General features: G+C 49.5%; 1 protein-coding gene across 4 annotated transcripts in view; it reads right to left on the bottom strand.

Moving 5' to 3' along the window:
- Nucleotides 1-24,135: 24,135 nt before the first annotated feature.
- Nucleotides 24,136-24,586, bottom strand: part of LOC119383684 (uncharacterized) — a 111,407-nt gene continuing 110,956 nt past the window's right edge. For all 4 annotated transcript variants that reach the window (XM_049412619.1, XM_037651960.2, XM_049412620.1 and 1 more), the window contains one exon: nucleotides 24,136-24,410. In XM_049412619.1, the coding sequence (XP_049268576.1) occupies nucleotides 24,184-24,410 (227 nt within the window). In that variant the 3' untranslated portion in view covers nucleotides 24,136-24,183. The remainder of the gene's footprint in view (nucleotides 24,411-24,586) is intronic.

The raw sequence follows: 24,586 nt of genomic DNA on the forward strand, positions 1-24,586 counted from the left end.
TTTCGTGTACATCAAAGGTCAGGCAAACACCATTGACCAAGCACCGAATCGTTGTTGAAGATAACACGAGACCGATCCGACAAAATCCCTACCGTGTGGCTCCGAAAGAACGCGAGGAGATTCAAAAGCAAGTGCAGAAGATGCTCCAGGATGACGTCATACAGACTTCAAAAAGTCCTTGGGCATCTCCCGTGGTATTGGTTAAAAAGAAAGACGGCAGCTTGCGCTTCTGTATAGATTACCGCAAGTTAAACCAAGTCACGAAGAAAGACGTCTACCCACTGCCACGCATAGACGATTATCTGGATAGACTGCGGCATGCACGCTATTTCTCATCAATGGACCTACGAAGCGGCTATTGGCAGATGGAGGTCGATGAGCGCGATCGTGAGAAAACTGCTTTCGTGACGCCCGACGGTCTTTATGAATTTAAAGTCCTTCCATTCGGGTTATGTTCAGCGCCAGCCACTTTTCAGCGTTTGATGGACACCGTGCTATCAGGCCTGAAATGGCAAACATGCTTCGTATATCTAGACGACGTTATTGTCTTCGCAGCTACATTTGAATAACATCTAAACCGGTTATTCACAGTTCTCCAAGCTATACGTTCGGCTGGCCTGACGTTAAAACCAGAAAAAATGTCATTTCGGCTTCAGTGAGCTTTCCTTCCTCGGCTACGTCGTAAGTCACGAGGGTGTTCGACCTGACCCAGCCAAAATAGACGCTGTTGCAAACTTTCCTGCACCACACAACAAAAAAGCAGTCAGGCGCTTCTTAGGACTATGTGCCTATTACCGACGATTCATCGCGGACTTTTCGTCTATTGCGGCACCTTTGACCCGACTCACACGAGAGGATGTTCCCTTTCTTTGGGGCGAAAAGGAACAAATGGCATTTACCGACTTACGTCAACGCCTCCAAACACGTCCAGTTCTTGCGCACTTTGACCAGGATGCGCCAACAGCACTTCACACCGACGCCAGCAATGTAGGCCTGGGCGCCGTACTGGTACAGTGGCAAGACGGCACTGAAAAAGTGATAGCCTATGCCAGCCGAGCTCTCTCTCGCACCGAGGAGAACTACTCGACTACAGAGAAGGAATGTCTCGCTGTGGTGTGGGCAGTAATCAAATTTCGTCCATATTTGTACGGGCGCTCATTCAAGGTCGTCAGCGATCACCATTCGCTCTGCTGGCTCACTAACCTGAAAGACCCATCTGGCCGTTTGGCACGCTGGAGCCTTCGGCTTCAAGAATTTGATATGAGCATAACTTATAAATCCGGAAAGAGGCATACTGAAGCCGACTGCCTCTCGCGGTCGCCCGTCGAGCCTGCCGCCATTGATGACGAGTCCGTGGACGCCGCATTCTTGGGAGTCGTCAACACGGCCACTATGTCACAAGAGCAGCGCGGCGACCCAGAGCTGCTTCCGCTCATCGATTTCTTGGAAGGACGACGCAAAGACGTGCCGCGAATTTTTGCCAGAGGACTGCCATCTTTTTGTTTACGGAACGACGTTCTCTACAAGAAGAACTTTTCTCCAAGCGGCAGCGCGTACTTGCTCGTCGTGCCTTCATCACTGCGAAAAGAAATTTTAGAAGCTTGCCATGACGAGGCCACTTCCGGTCACCTAGGCTACACCCGAACGTTGTCCCGACTGCGACGAAAGTACTACTGGCCAAAACTACCTGCTGCTGTAAAACATCACGTTCAGACTTGTGCTGACTGCCAAAGACCCAAAGCGCCCCCCGGTAAGCCAGCGGGCCTATTACATTCTGTAGAAGTACCAGCACGGCCATTCGCCCAAATTGGAATGGATTTCCTGGGCCCATTCCCAACTTCTACTGCAGGGAACCGATGGATCATTGTCGCCACTGATTACCTTTCTCGCTACGCGGAGACTAAAGCTATGCAGAAGGGCACAGCAGCAGAAGCGGCTCACTTCTTCATCGAAAACGTCGTCCTTCGGCACGGCGCCCCGAGAGTGCTCATCACCGACAGAAGAACTGCCTTCACGGCGGAACTTTTGGAGTCGGTTCTCAGGCTCAGCGGTACAGCTCACCGGAGAACGACTGTGTACCATCCCCAAACAAACAGACTAATGAAGCGCCTTAATAAGACCCTCGCAGACATGCTCTCCATGTACATCGACACGGAACATAAAACCTGGGACGAAATCTTGCCTTACGTGACCTTCGCCTATAATACCGCTCGACAGGAAACTACTGGAATGACACCGTTCAGTTTAATCCATGGTCGCCAGGTCACGACAACGTTGGACGCTATGCTGCCGCACGAGGGTGACGACATTGATACCGACGCCGAAGAATTTACTCAGCGCGCCGAGGAAGCCAGACAGCTTGCCCGCGTACGCATCTGTCATCAGCAACATAAAGATCCGAAACGGTACGATCTGCGACACAAATTCGTTACTTACACACCCGGCGACAAGGTATGGGTCTGGATCCCAATACGTCGACGCGGACTTTCTGAAAAACTGCTGAGACGATACTTTGGTCCCTACAGAGTCATCCGACGCTTGAACGACGTGAACTACGAGGTCGTTCCCGACATTGATTGCGGTTCCAGTCGCCGGAAGCATTCACCCGAAGTCGTGCATGTCGTGCGGATGAAACCGTACCTGTCCAGTTAACTCTGGTTGGGTTTCAGTGCATATGTGCGCGCTTTTCTAAGTAGAGCGCCTGGGCTGCGCATCGGGACGATGCGTCTTTCGGAGGGAGGCAAATGCCACGTGCGTGCTATGAGAAAGACGAAGACGACAGCGAAAAGGCTCATACGCGTTTTACAGGAGCCAGAATGAAGAAAGAAGAGGAACTCGCTTGCGCGCGGTATTAAAAAGACCGACCTGCTGTTCTCTCGATCTTGGCGTTACGACCTCTCTCTTGACGTCGCGACAATATATATATATATATATATATATATATATATATATATATATATATATAGAAGCCCCAAAGAAAAATAAATCAGAAAAATGTTTCCGGAGCGCGGAATCGAACCAGGTACCTCTTCCTCCGCAGCGAGTGGCGCTAGCCACTACGCCACGAAACGCTTTTTTTTTTTTTTTTTTGCTTTATTGCCTGCTTCCAGACATAAACCACGAAACGCAGATCATCCACGTAGGTAACGGCGAGTGTTATATACACACCCTTTACCGCTGGACGGACTCAGAGACGGTTGCGCTTATAAGCGTTTATTTTATTGCCAGCGAGATGGCGTTAGGAGCGCGGCAGGCGCATTTAAAAGTCGTCGGCGAGCTCGCTCGCTTCTTCTTATACTTGCGCAGGGAGAACCTTGCCCTTCCGCTGTCTGCTCGCGCGGTTTTCTTGTGCTGAGGGGAAGAGGGATGTTTCACGCTTTCATCGTGATGTCCGCGCTCATGTTACGGAGCGTACGAAAGCCACTCGAGCTCAACGGACGCCGCTAAACGGACAAACAGAAGATGAGCGCGAACTATCAAGTGTTACAGCTCGACACTTGAAGCACTCTAGTTTCCTTCGCTGCTTCGGCCGCCTTTGCAACAGGAGCGCTGTTCAAACTGAGAGTATCCATTGGCGATCCTCACTTCATATAGCATTAGTTTCTTGCTATCGCATTCATTGCTTCGGCCTTGCGGCGAAACTGTGAATTTTTTGAACAGCCTGTGTATTATATATATATATATATATATATATATATATATATATATATATATATATATATATATATATATATATATATATATGTATATATTTGTGTGTGTGTGTGTGTAGACGGAAAAGTATTCTCATTGAAAGCGCAGAAATATTTGCAAACACAGATACACAGACCTGAATGAAGATGCACGCGGGGTCCACCACAGCAGTAATCCGTCACGATCAGTGATTGCGCCAAGCAGGAATCCGTTTCAGTGGCAGACAGGTCGAACCGCTGCCTTTACCATGGGATTATCATATTCGTTTGAAATATTTCCACGTACGTTTCTGATCACTTCTGCTGCATTCGCCCACAAAGGCTGTCGGCAACGCTCAGCGCAAACCGCGCCTCATTCTTCGAGAAGCTTCACGATTATTGTAGATGATTTTGTTAAGATTGCGCGCAAGACGCGAACGCTCGAGCTCATTCTAGAGATTGCGCAACCACCAGCGATATCGCTGGAAAGTTCGATAGCGCCTGTATAAAAGCCGACGCGCTTAACCGCTTGTTAGTTGATCGACGGACGACGCCCTGTTCGCCGCTATCATTGTACAGCGTGTATTGCTGTAGTGCTAGTTCTCATTTTCCGGCCACAAGTTCGGCCAAATAAACAGTTTCATCCTGCAAACGCCGACTGCTGTCTTCGTCGACGTCACGACCACGTGACATCTGGTGGAGGTGCTGCTTCTCCCATGATCCGGACGCCCCCGCGAAGCGCTGACCCAAGCCCAAGCCGCGAAGAGGACGGCAGCAAAGAAAACCCGGATCGTCGAACAAGCCGCAGGCAGAAGGGACTGCAGCCAGAGCACGGGCTCCTTCCCGAACAAACCAGGCAGCCCCAGATCACAACACCCACCGCAGCGCCAATGACCGACCCCGTGCAGCCTGCGCCGATCCTGCTCCGGCAGCCCAAGGAGCCGCCAACCTTCCGCGGGTCGTCATTCGAAGACCCGGACACCTGGCTCGAGACTTTCGAAAGGGTCTCAACATTCAACAACTGGGACTCCGAGGACAAGCTGCGTCACGTTTACTTTTACCTTGAAGATGCAGCAAAGACCTGGTTCGAGAATCGGGAGTCCACTCTTCAAACTTGGGACGCCTTTCGAAGCGCTTTCCTGCAGACGTTTGCAAGCGTCGTTCGAAAGAAAAGGGCCGCAACCTTGCTGGAGACACGGGTTCAGCTCCCGAACGAAAACGTGACCATCTTCGCGGAAGAAATGACCCGGCTGTTCTGCCACGCTGACCCCAATATGCCTGAAGAGAAGGTTCGTTTCCTCATGCGAGGAGTAAAGGAACAGCTCTTCGCTGGACTTATGAGGAATCCACCGAATACCCTCCAGGAATTCGTCTCAGAAGCCACGACCATCGAGAAGACGCTAGAAATGCGCACCCGCCAATATAATCGCCGATCAATCCAAGACAGCCCCGCTGTTCATGCGCTCGGCTCCGACGACCTGCGCGAAACAATCCGAGCGATCGTGCGAGAGGAACTGCGCAAGCTGTTGCCCTCACCCCAGCCTCAAGTGGACTCCATCGCAGACGTCGTTCGAGAAGAAATCCAGCAATCGCTGGGCACCCTTGAACCGCCACAGCCTCAGCCGCAAGCCTTGAGCTACGCCGCTGCCGCCCGACGCTACGCTCCCCCGCCGCGCCCGCGTCAAGACACCGCATCGACGCAGTTCCGTCGCCAGACACCGCCGCAATCATCGACGCCCTACCGCCCACCTGGCGGCCAGCACTACACCCCGAGGAAGACCGACGTTTGGCGCGCCCCTGACAACCGCCCGCTCTGCTACCACTGCGGGGAGGCCGGCCACACGTACCGCCGCTGCCAGTACCGACAGATGGGGCTACGCGGATTCGCCGTGAACGCGCCGCGCCCGTAGCCAGGCGAACGGCCTCGCGACATCGACGACTACTTCACCGGAACACAGTGGCAACAACGATGACCTTCCTGCTCGCCGTCGCCCGGCCCCTACATGTCACCGCACCGGCGGCCGTACAGTGGCCCAAACCGGGGTCGATCGCCTAGCCCGTACCCGGAAAACTAAGGGCAGCAACCGATGGAGGTGGGGTTGCTGAACGACGAAACGTTGAAGATCCTCCGCCGTCGACGACGACGCCGCGACGAAGTTCCGAGCCCCCGCCACACGCCGAACGACGTCCTGACGACGAAACTTTACGACCCGTGGAAGCAGACCTGACGACGCAACGCGGAAGCAGCGGTGCAAACCGACGTAGCCGTGACCCGACGCCGCGACGTACACGCAACGCAAGACGGCTGACTAGCGACCTCGACGTACTATTCGACGGACACAACGTTACCGCTCTCGTCGACAGTGGGGCCGACTATTCTGTCGTCAGTGGGTCATTCCCCGCGAAGTTGAAGAAAGTTAGGACTGCTTGGGAAGGTCCTGAAATCCGCACCGCTGGAGCTCATTTGATAACGCCTGCTGGAGTCTGCACAGCAAGAGTCAGCATCAGTGACCGAACCTATCCTGCGAGCTTTCTTATCCTGCAGCACTGTTCTAGGGACGTGATACTTGGGATGGACTTCCTAAGTGAACACGGTGCCGTAATAGACCTGAGATCTGAGTCAATAACACTAACCTCAGAAAAAGCGCTGCCGCCACACACGACGCCAGGAAAGCCCTTATTGAATGTGATAGAAGAGCACGTCACGATTCCGCCTCTCTCCAGCGTCATCATTTCCGTCGGCACCGAAGAACACGCAGACCTTGAAGGTGTCATCGAGGGCGATCAGCACCTACTTCTCAACCGTCAGATTTGCGTCGCAAGAGGCATAGCCGAGCTGCGTGATGGCAAAGCAAAGGTAGTGCTGACAAATTTCAGCCACGAATATAGGCACCTCAACATTGGTACGACGGTCGCCTACATCCATGAATTTGTGGAATCCAGCAATGCTCTCGCCCTCTTCGATGCTACCGAACCTGCTTCGACGAATCGACGAAACCAACCAGATTTCGACGTCAACCCGAGCCTCCCGAAGCACGAGCAAGACCAGATAAAAACCCTGCTCCTACAATTCAAGGACTGCTTCTCGTCGTCATCAAGAATTCGACAGACCCCACTCGCGAAACATCGCATCATAACAGAAGAAAGTGCCCGACCAATCCGTCAGAGCCCGTACCGAGTTTCGACGCGAGAACGCGAGGCCGTCCAGAAACAGGTCGACGAAATGCTACGCGACGACATCATCCAGCCGTCCAAGAGTCCGTGGGCGTCACCGGTAGTGTTAGTGAGGAAGAAGGAAGGAACCCTACGTTTTTGCGTCGACTATCGTCGCCTGAACAAGGTCACGAAGAAGGACGTGTACCGTCTCCCACGAATAGACGACGCCCTAGATCGACTCCATAACGCCAAGTACTTTTCGTCGATGGACCTCAAGACCGGCTACTGGCAAATCGAAGTCGACGAGAGAGACCGAGAAAAGACTGCCTTCATAACACCAGACGGCCTGTTCGAGTTCAAGGTCATGCCCTTTGGTCTTTGCTCGGCGCCCGCGACTTTCCAACGCGTTATGGATACAGTACTGGCCGGCTTGAAGTGGCAGACGTGCCTTGCGTACTTGGACGACGTCGTTGTGTTTTCCTCAAATTTCGACGAACACCTTCGACGTCTTGAAGCTGTACTTCAAGCAATCAAAACCTTCAGACTCACCCTGAAGCCTGAAAAGTGCCGCTTCGCGTACGAGGAGCTCTTGTTGTTGGGTCACGTGATCAGCAAGAATGGTGTTCGCCCGGACCCGCGGAAAACAGCTCAAATCGCTTCCTTCCCGCCACCCACCGATAAGAAAGCCGTACGCCGTTTTCTCGGCTTGTGCGCCTCCTACAGATGCTTCGTCAAGGAATTTTCACGAATAGCCCAGCCACTAACGCACCTGACGAAGACCGACGTTCCATTCAAGTGGGAAACGGTGCAAATCGAGGCATTTCAAGAACTTAAACGACGCCTTCAGATGCCTCCAATACTAGCGCATTTCGACGAAGACGCCGATACCGAAATCCACACCGACGCAAGCAGCCTAAGACTCGGCGCCGTCTTCGTGCAGAAGACTGAAGGGCTGGAGAGGGTCATCAGTTATGCTAGGCGGTCGCTATCAAAGGCAGAAATCAACTATTCCACAATGGAAAAGGAGTGCCTGGCCATCATCTGGGCAACGTCGAAGTTTCGCCCCTACCTCTACGGCCGGCCCTTCAAAATTGTGAACGACACCACGCCTTGTGTTGGCTAGCTAACTTGAAGGACCCTTCAGGTCGCCTCGCACGGTGGAGCCTACGACTGCAAGAATTCGACATTCACGTCGTTTACAAGTCCGGAAGAAAACACTCTGACGCCGACTGCCTGTCTCGTGCCCCCGTGGACCCGCCGCCGCAAGACGACCAGGATGATGATTGCTTCTTGTGAACCATAAGTGCCGACGACTTCGCTGAACAACAGCGATCCGACCCGGAACTCAGAGGCCTTATGGAATACATCGAGGGCAAGAACGCCGTCGTTCCGAAAGTGTTCAAGCGAGCACTGGCGTCGTTTTTCGTACGCAACGGCGTTCTCCAAAAGAAAAACTTCTCGCCACACCGAGCCAAGTACCTTCTCGTGGTGCCTCAAGAATTGCGACCAGAAGTCCTCGAGGCCCTGCACGACGTCCCGATAGCAGGACACCTCGGTGTTTCCCGAACGCTGGCAAGAGTACAGGAAAACTACTACTGGCCGCGCCTTGCCGCCGACGTCACTCGCTACGTAAGGACATGCCGAGACTGTCAGCGACGCAAGACACCGCCAACAAGACCAGCGGGCTTTCTTCAGCCGATCGAGCCACCTCGGCGACCGTTCCAGCAGATCTGGATGGACCTCCTGGGGCCGTTCCCAACGTCGACTAGCGGTAATAAGTGGATCGTCGTACCTACCGACTACTTGACCCGCTACGCCGAAACAAGGGCCCTACCTAGAGGCAGTGCTGCCGAGGTAGCGAAGTTCTTTGTTGAAGACATCGTTCTGCGTCATGGCGCCCCAGAGGTCCTCATCACCGACCGAGGTACGGCGTTTACAGCGGAGCTAACTCAGGCGATCTTGAGGTACAGCCAGACAAGCCACCGCCGGACCACTGCCTACCACCCTCAAACCAATGGCCTCACCGAGCGGCTAAATAAGACCATCGCCGACATGCTGGCCATGTACGTTGACGTCGAGCACAAGACGTGGGATGCCATCCTTCCGTACGTGAGCTTCGCATACAACACGGCCGTCCAAGAAACGACGCAGATGACGCCGTACAAGTTGGTCTACGGAAGGAGCCCGGCGACGACACTCGACGCCATGCTACCGAACGTCACCGACGAACAAAACCTCGACGCCGCCGCTTACTTACAACGTGTCGAAGAAGCTCGACAGCTCGCCCGCCTGCGCATCAAGACCCAGCAGCACACCGACAGCCGTCGCTACAATCTTCGACGACGCTTCGTGGAGTACCAGCCAGGCGACCGTGTCTGGGTCTGGACGCCAATACGACGACGTGGACTGAGCGAGAAGCTTCTTCGACGATACTTCGGACCGTACAAGGTACTTCGACGTCTCGGCGCACTCGACTACGAGGTTGTCCCCGTCGGCATCACGAACTCTCAGAGGCGCCGAGCTCGACCCGAGGTCGTGCATGTGGTGCGCCTTAAACCGTACTATGCTCGTTAACGCACCTGAGGACTGTAATGTTTGTCTGCTTAGTTTTCTTTAGTATTGCATGGATTCATGTTCTGTTTTTAAGCATCGGGACGATGCTTTTTCAGAGGGGGGCATTGCCACGTACGTGGCAATATAATAGAAAATCCACTCCACGTAAGTAGGTAGCGACCACGTGTTGCCACAAAGTGCTTAAAAACGTGCTAAAGTGGTTTCCCAATATGGAAGTACCCAATGAATAAAATAAAAAGGAAAAATAAAAACGAACAACGCCTTGTTCAAAAATCGAGGAAATGAAGGACGCTGCATCATACCGCAGGGTTTTGCGATACAGCAGCCAGGTGCGGTCGGACACCTGCAGGTACAAAAAGAGACATAGTTCAAGATTACTCATTGCACCACATTGAAATCATTCTCAGTGACAGAAAGGCCGAACCGCTCCCACTCCCCGAGTGCTTATCATATTAGTGCGAAACATAATGACAAAGCCACTCTATGCAAGTAGGTAGCGACACAGTGTTCAACACGTGTTCGAAAATGTGCTGCAGTGGCTTTTCCATATTCAAGCACGTAATGAGTAAACAAATGAATAAATATATACATAAATAAGCAAAAAATCACGCGAAGCTTACACTAAGCCGCGTAAGGCTTGAAACAGCAAAACTGGACCATTCTAAGGCCTAATCTGGTAGCTTCTAAGTTCCTTCTAGGCTTTAGGTAGCAGTTGCTAGGTTGTTTCTAAGTTGATTCTCCGAGAGGTTTGACTTAAACCACAGACAGTCACAGACACCACACGGATGTCCAAACACCAGAGAAAAAAAAACCTCGCGCTGAAACCAAGTGTTGGCACCTCTCATAGATCTACGTGCACGTCGTCGTTGGCGTAGGCCTTCAATCGCTTCGGGGTCTTCTCACAGCCGCCGTTGCCTATCAGTTGTCTAGATTCCTCTCATTGTACCTACTCGGGGTTGTCGCCTCACCGCCGTTAATTCACAACCATTTGTTCGGCTAACTGCTCCCTTCTTCCGTTTTAGGAGCGAAGCTCCTTAGGCCCACACCCCTCCACGCCGTCAAAGCTCCCTTCTCTTAGGCATCGCTTTGGGTTGCAGTTGCCGGTTATTTAAGAGGAAGTGTTTGGACTTGAGCAGTTTGGTTCCAGCGCACCTGAAATTTGAGGTTCAATGATATAAGCTGCTCTGTGCACAACTGGTTGTAATGTTAGTTTTCACATTCGCCAGCTTCATCGTGAATTGTGAAATGACGATCATCATTCCAGCGCACTGTGGGCGCTTTGTCGGAGGTAGGAGCAGATGCTCCCCCCCCCCCAGGTGCCGGCGCAAAAATCGCCAGGAGCACCCATCTCCCGCCTGTTTCCCTCTCCGTGCGCTGCGCGCGCCGACGACTCACTTGCTCAGTCGTTCCCACCACCGAGCGCAACAGACCCGCTCCACACCTACAGCCTTCATCAAGCCAGCAGCGAGATCAGGCGCATAGTCGTTTGCGTCCCATTTCTAAGGAGCTTCCCTTATCGGTTGTATTCCTTCATGGAGGAATTGCTAGTTTTAGTCGAAATTTGTGTAGTGGGATTTAGCCAATATCTATGGCAGATATTCTTCCATAATGACGGTTGTTTTCTCTTAAGGCCGCACAGTGGCACACACATGTTTGATGACGATAGTTTTCTTCTTAATATTTATTGCACTTGGGTTTAGTAGTGGGATTTACCCAATTAGTGTGACGCATACGAATAATAATGCCGATAGTTTTTTGGTTCGGGGTGCACAATGAACAACTTGCCAAACAGCCTTGCTGTTTAAAAATAAAAAGAAACGGAAAGAAATGACGATATACCTTGTCTGCACAAACATAGAGGTTATGAAGGACGCGTTGAAAGCAAATGTGAGTTCAGCAGACTTCCTCTGTTGAACTCACTTCCAGCAGGCGCCAGGAGGGGAACGCGAGCTGTGGCTTCACGTGCCACTGCGGAACGCCGTGTTATTTTCCTCCCGAGGTCGAGCGCTCTCCGGTTTTGTTCGCCGCCCAAAGGAGAGCGGTACAACGGCATTATGTGTCAATTCACGTGACGCACGCCACAACTTGACAGCGTTGATGACGTCACAGTTTTTTTGCGATCTGCGACGTCATGATGACGTCATATGGTGATGTCGTCACGTGGTGAAGGTTTTTTTCGCCACTCGTTGCCGCCTCACGACGCGGGACGCCGACGGTAAAATTTCCTGTTTTGTGAGGCATATAAGGCTTTCGCCTTAATAATTATTTTTATTCATTTTTTGTATTTCTTGTATCAAGCAGTTGATAATAACAGAAGTGTTTACATGACCAGAAGAAATCGCTACGCGTTAGTTGGAACCATACAATGGTTGACAATTTCTAATAAATGAACAATTTATCATCAAGGTAACAGTCATCGTTGTATAGCAATATGCGGTATGTGATCATATATGCAGTTTTAAGATATAAACTGGATATGTGATCACTTGCCGCGTACTTTCGATGCGTGAATTGCGTCAGGGATAGTGCAAATTTCAGGAAATTCGTCTTGGAAATTTCAGGAATTCGTCGTAGCGTGACGTTGAACGAAGAGGATGGAAGGTGACGTGGCCATAGGCGGCCCGGGGTGTTCGAACGGCAACGCGTGAAATTGGGACGAGCGTCACCGGCGTGTGTTTCGAGGCGCTCCGGCTCTTCCTCGTGCTACGGCATCGTATCGTAGCGACCGCCTGTTCGAGGACACGTCTAGGGACCTGGACCTGGGACTACCAACAATTCCCAGGAGGCGCCATCGACTGTTGGTCCGAGCGCACTGAGCTACGGTACCGCTCCGTGGGTTTCGACCGAGCGAGTTTCTCTTCTTGGGAGACGCTGGCCATCTCAAAGACTTGCGACGCCCAGGTCACGAAACCCTGTGCTGCCCACCCTCATCTACAACGCCAGCCCACATTCTGCTACCGTTAAAGTCTGCGGCATCGACTCGGCGCCGACTTCAACGCCTGTGCCTCCGCAACGCCTCGCCTCTGGGACAGAACGCCGTTTGTGGTGTAAGCGATGAACGCTTCGTACTTTTACCTGTTTATTTATGTTAATTGATAACTCTGTTTAGCGCTAGTTTTATTTAGTGTGTTCCTTTTAGGGGCGAAGCTCCTTATAGCGGCACCCGTTCGTCCCTCGTAGCGTAGTATGTAACCAGTCTTACGTTTTGACCTGCAAGGTGGTGCCGGTGGGAGATTTTTCCTGTGCGTTGTTGAACAATAAAAAATTCGCAGCGTTAGCTAAAAGCCGACTTCTTCTGTCTCTCATTCCCATTAGCAGCCATTCTTTACCTCCAAGGTAGTGCCTGGTGAGATTTCTCCTGTGCGTGATTAAACAATAAAAATTTTGTTCAAAACGCCGTAGATTGATGAAATAAACCAACAAAAGACGCCAGATGTTTTGTAAAAGCAAAACGAAAGAACGCCAGATGTTTCTAAAGCAAAACGAAAAGACGCCAGCTGCTTAACGAAAGACGCCAGATGTTTTCTAAGCAATGGTTTTCTAAACAAGGAAAATTCACAGCGTACATGTAAAATTAAAGTGCGCTGCAAGTCGTCATAACTCATCGAACCTTTAGTATAAACGCGCCCGTTCTCACGTCGGTGATGATGTACTGGGCAGAATTCACGGAAGATTCACGGTTTACCGATGAACCTCCGCAGCTTCGCCCACTCATCATCATTCACTCCGTGGATATGCTGTGATTTTTCATGTTTGCAGTGGTTTGGGGTAAAAATGTGTGTTCTTTTTGTGTGCAATTAAAATAGGGGTTTCTAACGCTCTCGCCTCGTCTGTTCTTTCTGGTCAGCTGTTGTCCGAATATCTGTGACAGGCAGCAAATTCATTTGCGCATTCCGCCATTCTGTCCTCGGTTCATGCATCCATTTCGCATGTACAACTCTGAGCATCTTCTTGTATCTCGGCTTCATCCGGTGTGCTACAACTGTGGCGTCCCGGGTCACATTGCACGTTTTTGCAACCACCGCCATCCATATCAGCGACAGCCTTCCCAGCCTTTCGACCGTCCACTCTACACACTACGGCTACCATGCGCACCAACCGGATTCCGTTACCCCTCGCCGGCTTCTGATCGAAGCTTGACGCCGCCACCAGATCCACGAGCTCCGCGATAGCCGTCGCCACGGGGACACACGCGGTCACCGCCGCCGGAAAACTTGTGGGCGCGGCCAATGGGGGTGAGGCCGCGAGATACTAGGCGCTATTTACAGATCTACCCGAGTCAGAGTTTCTGTTGAAGAACAGAGTTCACGTACTTGTTGATAGAGTACCTACTATGGCACTTGTAGATACAGGCGCGACGATCTCTGTGATGAGTGTAAATTTTAAGAACCTTCTCGGACCTAAAGTAATGTTTTGCTTGAGCCGTGGCGTGACATCCCGTGGTGTGAGCGGTGACGCATTGTGTCCAATGGTATTTTGTAGTGTGGACATCTCCTTGTGTGGCAAGATATTTTGCACAGAATTTGCGGTTATTCCACGGTCTACACACGACGTTATCTTGAGTATCGACTTTTTGCGTGAGTGTGGGGCAACTGTTGACTGCAGCAGTGCGCACCTTTCCCTGCATGGTACTTTCCCAGCTGCGCTCTTAGAGAATTCCTATCATGATTACTGCATCTTTTTCGTCTCCGAGGACACAGTCCTTCCGGCGTTCTCTGCCGTGTTCCCGTGACTTGTTCTGGTAACAACTGTGCCACATTCGACGCCACGCTCGAACCGATTTGTTTGGCCTGTCGGAAGAGGAACATTCTAATTCTCCATTGCGTGGTGTCTGTCGTTGATGGACGAGCAGGTGTGTGGACAATGAGCAGTTCCATGGAGCCTGCAGTTTTGCCAGCCGGCATGAAATTTTCATTATTTAAACCTGAATCGTCTACGACGCTGGTTGCCCTTGTTGATGCCACAGGCCAGAATGGACGCCCAGATTCGCGAGGTCCAGAGGACTCCCAATGGCTACAAATGATCAGCAAGTCGATTGGCCCAGGCGAACGTCATACACTACTCGACGCTCTATCTAAGCACTCAAAAGTGTTCGCTTTTTGTAAAAATAGCCAAACGCCCTCAATTCCAGCGTCCCGGATACGCTATCAGATCCACACCGAGACGGCGCATTCCGTACGGCAGAAGCCTTACCGAGTGGCACCATCAGAGCGCAAAATCATCGACGAGCAAGTCGAAGAGATGCTGTAAAAATGAATCATTCAGGAATCGGCGAGTCCCTGGGCTGCTACCGTCATTCTAGTTAAGAAGAAGTATGGTACGTGGAGATTCTGCGTTGACTACCACCACCTGAATTCTGTTACCAAGAAGATGTCTATCTGCTGCCGCGCATCGATGACTCCATAGATTGCCTGCATTCCGCTTCCTACTTTTCTTCTGTTGATCTGCGATCAGGTTACTGGCAAATCCCGATGCACGCAGCTGACAAGGAAAAGACGGCATTCCTTACGGCTGATGGACTGTACGAATTTAACGTAATGCCATTCGGATTATGTATGCGCCTGCGACGTTCGATGGATTCATGGACTGTTCTGCGTGGTTTGAAATGGCAGATCTGTATGTGTTACCTTGATGAGGTCGTAATATTTGGACGCACGTTTCAGGAGCATAACACGCGCCTAGATGTTGTGCTTACCTGTATTGAAAAGGCTGGCCTTCCACTGAATCCGAAAAAGTGCCACTTTGGCGAGCGACAAACATTGGTGCTGGGCCATCTCGTCGATAAAGATGGCATTAGGCCTGACCCACAGAAGACAGCGGCCGTTGAATCATTCGAGCAGCCCAAATCTGTGAAACAAGTTCGCAGCTTCATCAGGCTTTGCTCGTATTTCCGACGGTTCATACCCAGGTTTGCAGATGTCGCTCATCCTCTGACGAAACTTCTCCAGAAGAACATTCCGTTTCAGTGGACCTCCGAGTGTGATGCCGCTTTTCGCCAGCTAAAGTGCTTGTTAACTTCACAGCCGATACTTCGGCACTTGAATCCTTCGTCGCCAAAAGAGATACACACGGACGCAAGTGCCATCGGTATCGGCGCTGTTCTCGTTCAGCGCTCTGGTAACAAGGACCACGTCGTGGCGTACGCAAGTCGTTCTTTAAGCAAGCCTGAACGCAACTACACAGTGACCGAACAGGAATGACAGCGGTAGTCTTTGCAGTACAGCCGTTTCGCTCATACATCTATGGCCGGCCGTTCACCGCCGTCACAGATCACCAATCCGGTCGCCTCTCACGATGGGCCCTTCCTTTGCAAGAATATGTCTTCACCATTTCGTACAAGAGTGGCCGTCGACATGCTGATGCGGATTGCCTCTCTAGGACGCCACTACCTACGACGGATTGTGAAGCCGATAACTTCGACCACCTTATCGCTTCGCTATCGCCTGGCTTTCCTGACGACGTGACTTTCGCCGCTGAGCAGCGCAAGGACCCAAGCTTGCAAACTCTCTTCCCTGCAACAAACGAGCCAATAACCGAATGCCAATTTTGCGTCCGAGGTGGTCTTCTTTACAAGAGGAGCTTGTCAACGACGGGCGCCCGCTTTCTGCTGGCCGTTCCTGCGTCTCTTCAAACATTTGTTCTGCGTCTCACGCATCACGACCACACCTCTGGTCATTTAGGAACCGCACGAACATTTAGTCGCACCAAAGAGCGGTTCTATTGGCCTCAAATGCACAAGACTATTGAAAAATATGTGGCCAGTTGTACGCAGTGTCAGAGCCACAAGCGGCCCTCCTCAGGTCCAGTCGGCCATCTGCAACCCGTATGCCCCCCAGTTCACCTTTTGAAAAGGTCGGCATTGATCTGATCGGACCATTCCCACGTTCTTCAAAAGGCAACCGATGGATAATTGTATGCGCTGACTACCTGACGCGGTACTGCAAGACGGCTGCCTTACCCTCAGCCACGGCAGGTCAGGCTTCGGAGTTCCTGTTGTATTCAGTCATACTCCGGCACGGGCCACCTCGCGTGGTGATAAGTGACCGTGGTCGCCAAATTACAGCCGATGTGGTAGAATCATTACTTCGCTTGTGTGCCTCCAAGTTCCGACACTCGACTGCTTATCACCCGCAAACTAACGGTCTGACCGAACGCACAAGCCGAACGTTCATCAACATCTTATCCATGTACGTCAGCTCCGACCACAAGAACTGGGATGAAGTATTACCAATCGTGACGTACGCCTTCAACTCTGCGAAACACGAAACTACAGGTTACAGCCCTTTCTACCTGCTCTACGCTCGCTCACCTCGACATACGCTGGACACTATCTTTCCTTTCGTCGTCCAGGACGACTTCTCAATTGCGAAGAGTTTGTGTCACGCAGAAGAGGCTCGGCGACTTGCACGCTTACGCAATTGGCAGCGCAAGACTCCTCCAAAACACGCTACGACAGTCAACACCGGCATGTAACCTATGTTTCCGGTAATCTAGTGTGGGTGTGGACCCCAATACGCAGGCGTGGCTTGAGCCAAAAGCTACTCGCGCACTGCGGCGGTCCGTTCGTGATCCTCCATCGTCTAAGTGAGGTAAACTACGAAATTGCACGTCTGACTACTAGTGGCCGACGTTCATGCAAGACGGAAGTGACGCATGTTGCCCGCCGGAAGCCGTATACACAAAGGACACAAGAATGACTCGCCCAGAGGGCTTCGTCTGAGAGAGGAGGAATGAGACGAAGTGTCACTGTCGGTTAAAAAACAATGGAAGCGCGAGTAGAGAAAGAGGACTACGACGTAGCTCCTACCATTTCCGCGGTCTCAGTACCCATTAAAAATCCCCCTTACGCTACTCCAGAGTACGTAACCATATTTTGCAACTTAATGATGGCTCCTGACCTGCCAGCTTTAGCATACACTTATACATTGTTGCACTGCATGAAGGTTAGTGCAGTGGTTAGTTGGCCACGACGTCTTCGAAAATATACGATATAAGATGTAAGATATAAGTCATTATTACTATGGGCACCTTGATCTTTGTTATTTTCGTGCGGCATCCATAACATTCAGCTTAATGCTGACACCTTCCAGTTCAGGATCTCTTTTACAGCTGCTGTGAGCTCACAGCAACGCCAGATTGCAGATGCGTGGTTGTCCGCCGCGACCGCCACCTCCTCTGTCCTCTCTCGACAATTTTTCGCTTGGCATGAGCAGAAAAAAAACATGCTTCAAGTGGGAATTGAATGCAGGAACATTGCATACCAGACGAGTGTTCTGCAACAAAGCGACACCAGTTTTTCTGTTATTTCCTAGTTTAAATGTCAAGTAACAAACATACACAAACATGTAAATACAAAAAGACACTAATACACTCATGATGTCGTCAAGAAAGGATAACCATCCTTGGTTAGCCTGCCCACTAGAGAGTATCTTCTGAATAATAAGTATATGTAGTGAAGGTTATCGAAATCAGGACTAGTCACCATTATGGATGCCTTTGTGGGATAACCCGGCTCCATTTAAGCACCTTTAAACTGGCTACAGAGCCACGTATTTGCTTGCATACATGTATTATAGCGTGGCAGAAGAGTAAAACCACACGAGGCGTCACACAATGCGGGTTCCGTAGCGAATGGATGGTTGAAAGTTTTCCACCCACTAAACAGAGCCCAGTAATTATTATTCATCACTAACCACAGCATCCACAGTGTGCGGCTTTATTGTAGGTGCGCGGAACAGCTTAAAACGCGTAGTGCGTTCCAGGCTAGTCATCATATTGGGAAAGTATGGCGCACTGGGTATTTATCACTTCACACAATGGTGATGATTGTGGCATAGTGGGCACTGTGCAGCTGCACTTGCAATTGTCCTCCTAAGAGCGCTTATGGCGGGATCTATGAAGGATGCACCTCCATCTTACGCTGATACTGTGCTGCCTGTTCCGCGTAAGCCTGTCCTTTTAGAGTGCAGTTCTTAGGCGCCTGTTCTTGCGTTGAGCGGCGTCACCGTCGCCGTTGGGTGCCTGACCGATGCGGATGAAAAAGTAACCGATAAAGATGCAAAAAATAAAGTCAGAAAAAATACCCAGGATTGAATGGGTTGAACCCGGGCCCTCTGCGTGGCAGTCGAATATTCCCCCACAGAGCACAGAGCAACGCTGGTTCTTGAAACTCATTTGCAAAAAAAACCCTATACAGTCCCTATACACGTTAGCCATGTAATATAGTGGGGAGGAAAAGTAAAACAACAACCACTCATCGCAATATGGTAATTGCGCAAAAGTGTGAAGTTTATAACTTCCCGCCCACTGCAAAGTGCCCAGCCGTAATTCTTCATCGTCTTGGGCCACCTGCATCATGAACAAATTGCTCATTATTGCTTAGAGATGTCTAGCGAGTACCTCACTTATCCGCAGAACGACGAAAGATGAATAATGGCGTAGTGGGTGATGTGCTACTTCACAAATTATAATTTAGGGTGTAGTCAATTATTTGCCGAAAGCGAAAACTTCAAACACAGTTATCCATGCCGCAACAATAAGCTCCACTCAGAATTCGCATTAAACGGAATTGCAATCGTCAGACAATTTTTTGAGCACCTTACTCCTAAGAAGGAATCTTCCAGAAATTTTTAGCAGATACAGCGCATATCATGACTGAGGAAATACTCAAGACCAGCTGGCCGATCAGCATCTGCGCAACTGGATATCAGCACACATAGGCGCCTAATAGATGTTCTTTCCAAGTTGTAAAAATGAGCAGCTTTTGCAATATGTTGCTCCCTTACACATATAGTTGAGTGTTCATGATGTCGTTTTGCGTCCAACTCTGTGAGCTGCGATAAAAAACAGTCGTATGTGAAAACAATGGATAACTATGAGCATGTCCCGCTATAAACAACATTGCAGTTTTGTACAACAATGCCCATTGTCAGGTATTGCTGGATCGATAAATCAGACATAGCTGTTGAAGTTGCAATTTACATATGTAACAGTGCACGCCTTATGAAAACAGATAATGGAAGGATACCGAAAATATTGTAAACACTTCTCATGTCATCTGATTCTCTATCCGAAGAACACAATTGTACATATGTAAAGAAAACAGACCTAGGATGGTGCGTTTCGTTCTCTCGGGAACTATTTTTTTATTCTGCTTATTCCATATGCTGTTCATTTACATGTTCAAACAGGGACATGGCGTAGCGTGTCCGCTATGGAGAAGGGCAGAAAAACAAGTGTGCTTCTTGATTGCGCCATGTTCCGCCCACTATTGCACATTTTTCTATGTTTCTTGGGTTGTCAAATTGTAAGAATAGTACATTGAAGTAACGAGGAGTTCATATTTACATAAATGAGAAAATGTTGCTTGGCGATTTCTCTATTAGGTTACCAATGGCAGAACGATGCAATAGAACGTCATTGCTAGCGTTATCAACGGTGGAACAGCAGTTTTATTAAATAATGTGCTTAAATGTGCTTACTCAAAACAGAAGTCTTTTTTAAAAGTTATATAGCCCCATTTTTTATGTTGATCTGATGACCAATACCTTAAATGTGCTCCAGTCCGGCTATGTTTTATCGCCTCAGGTTGCCTCTTGTTATTTTTCCTTACCATCTGGCGACACCTTGCAACCTTGTGGTGCCTTACCATCTGACACCTTACAACCAGCGAGGCCAACAATCGAAATACAATGCTTTATTAAAAGGTACAGGCAGGATCAGCATGCAGAATTATCCAGCGACAGGCCAATTTTCGGCTCGCTCGCAACGCTCTTTAATTACACTCCCGATATTGGACTGCACCACTGTTTATTCTCCTCCCTCAATTTCACCCAATAAGAGTGGCAGATACTACAATCCAAAACGTAAGCGGAGCACCTTCAGTCTGTTCCGCGGCCGTACCTTTCCTGGCCCGCCTTCTGTCACACACTTGTAGTGTAAGACTGTTCAACAGTAACGGCAGTTCCACATGGCCCTCTTGCATAAGACTTCGGAGCATTGCAGTGCGGCTGCCTTGACGCGAACCCATATATTGGTTAAAGCTTCACTCACAATGAGATACGTTACACCGGGGTAAAACATATTAAAAGATCATAAAGAAGCAAGGTGACCCTTTCCCGTACAACTGAACAAGCAATTTAGAATTTCGCGCCACGCAGTGGCGATGCGACCTTTTTTTTATAATTTCACAATTTGGGAGTCATAAACGGCCTTGGCCGCCGGACAGAGCCGTTTGTACGCACCCGGGCCTTCTCTAGATAATGACGCTTCCCGCACGATGGATTTATTTTGCTCAGGGGCATGTATACACGTGGCAAAATGGCCGCGCGTGTTCTGCTGCACACGCCTGTTAGATGATATAAATCACCACTGTTTCTCGCGCCTCAACGCACATGCGTCCAAGTTAATGGCTCCCTTAGCGCAAAGCACGAAAACACACGGACTATGCAAAAATGGCGCGAAGTAGGCGGCTAGGAACCAAACAAACAATGCGAGAACGAGTTCTACGCACTGCCCCCGCGGGGTTTATTAAAGCTACGACCAACGCCTCTAATTCTCAACTTGTGAAACTTAACTGCCGTCGGTCAGAGTAGCCACTGCGCCACCACGGCATCCTTACTTAGGTATAGTAACCTGCATATTTTATGAAAAGTATTGCAAATAAGCCACACTGGCAAATGGATATTAAGCGACGTCTGAGAATTTTAGTTACTTTTTGAAAAAGTCCAGTTGCTAATCCGCTGCAATACGCCTCTAATATATGAAGTCCGAAGTCTACAAAAGCCGTCTTTTTTGCTGCGCATGAAAAGGGGGTGTATCAATATAAGAAGTTTTTTTCATTGAGTGCGGATACTGACCGATGAGTTTCTATTGCTTGAAGAAATAGCCGTGCGGTATCTCAGAACATTGCAGGGCAGACGGTTCCTAATGAATAAACCAGGAGTCACAAAATCACTCCAGCTGGTTAGCCACAGACACCAAATGTTGTACCGCAAGGGCGGGGGCAGTAAAGATATGAGCAGTGAGAGGAGGAGGGGGGGTCGTTGCCATTTGAAAGGCCCTTCCAATATCTCATATATGGATCAATATTGAAGGTGATGATATGATTTGGCTGTTTGGTAGTCTGGTATAACATGATTGCCAGATTTAAACAGGTGAAAAGAGACGAACGGATAGGAGGGAGGACACAGAGCACTAATTTCAAAGTGCTCAGTGCTGCTAAAGCGATTCATCTTATATACATCTGCACTCTCGTAACACAGCCATGCACGACACGCAAGCAATCGCTGTCAACATGTCAATAGCTCTAAAGGGACACTAAAGGCAAATACTAAGTCGACGGTGATTATTGAAATAGCGGTACAGAAACCTCGTAGAGCTACTTTTATGCCAAGGAAGTGCTTATTTTGAAATAAAATTACGTTTTAGTGGTCCGCCTCTCGTTAGCGCACTTAAAATCAACCACCGGAAATCAGACTTTCATACGTCACTGCTTCCGTGCCCAACGTTGCTCGCCTTTACTGCGCGGCCGCCGACCCTAGTATTGGAGAGCGAAAGTAGCCGACCCATAGCAGCAACAACGGCCATCGAAGCCATCGATGCTTGCCGGAATCGCCGCAATGGATGTGGACGGAGAACTTGACAACGAGCTGACTCTCGGACTCGGGAAATACCAATGGAACGGCGCTAGGGCAAAGACTTGCTCGGATGGGCACATTGAAAGCCTTGACCAAGTTGCGGTTGCTCGCGTAATCCTCAGTACGAAAGTGCAGCGAGCACACACGCATAGTTTTTGACTGTTTAGCACACTGGCGAAATGGCATGACACTAAGCCACTACGAGGGTAAGGGTTCATTCCGCGTCACCCAATGAAAATACACATCGGTTTCCTTGCTACAGCACTGGCGTTGTGCACCATTCGGGCATCCGGCATTATCACATGCATGCGGCATTTTGTGGAACTTCCTGTCAGAACGACACTCACGTTTGCGCAAAACACACGCGGCAGTACGCGATCTCGAAACCACCACTGAGACGCGACCGGATGAGCGAAGCAGGGCGCCGGGCGAAGCGCAGTTCGGCGACAACGAAGCCTTTGAATCACGCGCGCCGTTCCCCATGGCAACGCCACAGATGTTCTTTTTTTCATGAATCAAACGAAAACGCACAAAGGGCATTTTATTGCGTCTTTTGATGCACGGAGGGTTCTTTTTTATTGCTGCTAGTTTGATTACTAGTGATTTATTGTAGGCAGACTCTTATACGTCATCGGGATCACATCGAAAATGTCCCACTCGTCGCCCTCATCAAGTGATATATTTAGCTTAATTTCTCGGTAAGTAGGGTACTGCTGTTGATAATATTGCCGTTTTAGAAGTTGTCATACATTGAGCTTTCACTCTGACATAAATTGTTACTTCCATTTAGTGTCCCTTTAAGAGTACGAGCAACAGAAGCCGTGCTAAAAAAGAAAACTAGAATGAGAGCAACAGAAGCCGTGGAAGCCGTGCTTCCAATGAGAACTTTTTTCTGCATCGATGATTTCGCGTGCGGTCAAATCTGGGTACCCAACCATACATAATATTACTGTCTGAAAGGTAAAGATTTTTTAAGAAAGTGTACAGTTAGAAATTAGCGCTCTGTTTCCTCTCTTCTGCCCCATCGTGTGTTTTGCGCTGTTAATAATTCATAATTCTGAAGAGAAATTATCGTGAGGATTAGAGAAATATAAATGGCTCTCCAGAATGGCTACGTTGCGGATACCAATTCTGAATACACTTTTATTCCTCGGATATGTTTAAACACTTGTTAACCGCATGTGGGGCACGACAACTAGAATGCTTGAGGCCAGTCATGTCTTTGTCGCTCATAAATATACCTGTTAAGAAAAAAATGAGAGCCAGTTCCGCCCTGCGAAAGCTGTTCGAACTGTGGAGCAGTGATTTGCCTGCCGTTGCCTTCTGTTTATCTTGTGTTTATCGGATCTTTCCAGTTCATGTGTGTTCCTTAATTGCTTGTATTTATCTGCCCTTTGCCCTTTGGGCGCTTTTCTCTTCTTTTCGTGTGAATATGTGTTATTTTCTATCCTTTTCTGTTCTTTGCTTCTGATCATCTGATATATTTTGTGGTTTTATCTATTTTCTGTTTTATGATCTCCTTACTACTGTTTGCTGCTCCAAGCCCGGTGCGTCTAGCTCCCTGCGCTCGCGTTTTGAATCGGCGTCTCTCTTCCGCAGATCTGTGTCTAACAACGCCACCTGGTCTAACTCCCAACGCTGGGGTTTCGCTGTCGCTTCTCTCGCTCGGACAAAGGAATTAGCCCTTCGGCGACACTGGCGTTCAGGGGACAGCACCAAGTGGCGTTCCAAACGTGTCACCTGTTCGGATTATGCGTATCAAACGTGAGACCTGCGTGACCCCAACGCGAAACATGAGAGGACGACAGGGCAGTCCCTTATACAACTTCGCAGTAAAAAATATGACACGAAGATTGTCCTGTGTGGGCAGGGCGGCTAGCGAAAGGTGCGCGGGCCGCATGCGGCCTGCGTCTTTGGGACCCTTGAAGTAAAACTGTCATAAAAAGAACGCTGATGATAGCATAGCGGTAATAATAACACATATGAACATCATATATGTTCACATGAAGGATATATTTAGATGCTGTGAATGACTCTATGAACGTGAAATATTTCTGAAAATTCCCATTGAAGTCGAAGAAAAACACAAACCACAGTCATTTTGCCATATATTTATAGACATATTTGTTAGGAAGAGGTTTCCGCTACACATAGCGTAATGGCTTGGCAGCCACTTCATTTGCACACTCCGCTATTCTTTCTTCTATGCAGGCGTTCGGTTCGCACGTACATTTCAGTCTCGCCGATGCCGTGCAGCCAATCTTTGTTCCATAAAAAGAAGCGTTGAACGAGAATATGCACTTGCACGAAGTGCATTCTCTCCACATGTAGCCGCCCTTCAACTCTCTTGCTTGGCCTGAGATGCCAGGCCCTAAAATAAGAAAAAGAACATTTTAGACGCTTTAACATTGGTATCTTGTTAAACCTTTATATTTAACGGACCTATACATAATTAAGCCTGTAGTTTTGACAACTGCGCAATCAACGCTGAATATCGAATAATAAATTAGGTTAATTAAGCTGATGCATTATTTCGGTACAAAATAA

The sequence above is a fragment of the Rhipicephalus sanguineus genome, chromosome 2 (genome assembly GCF_013339695.2).
Source record: "Rhipicephalus sanguineus isolate Rsan-2018 chromosome 2, BIME_Rsan_1.4, whole genome shotgun sequence".
Classification (NCBI taxonomy): domain Eukaryota; kingdom Metazoa; phylum Arthropoda; class Arachnida; order Ixodida; family Ixodidae; genus Rhipicephalus; species Rhipicephalus sanguineus.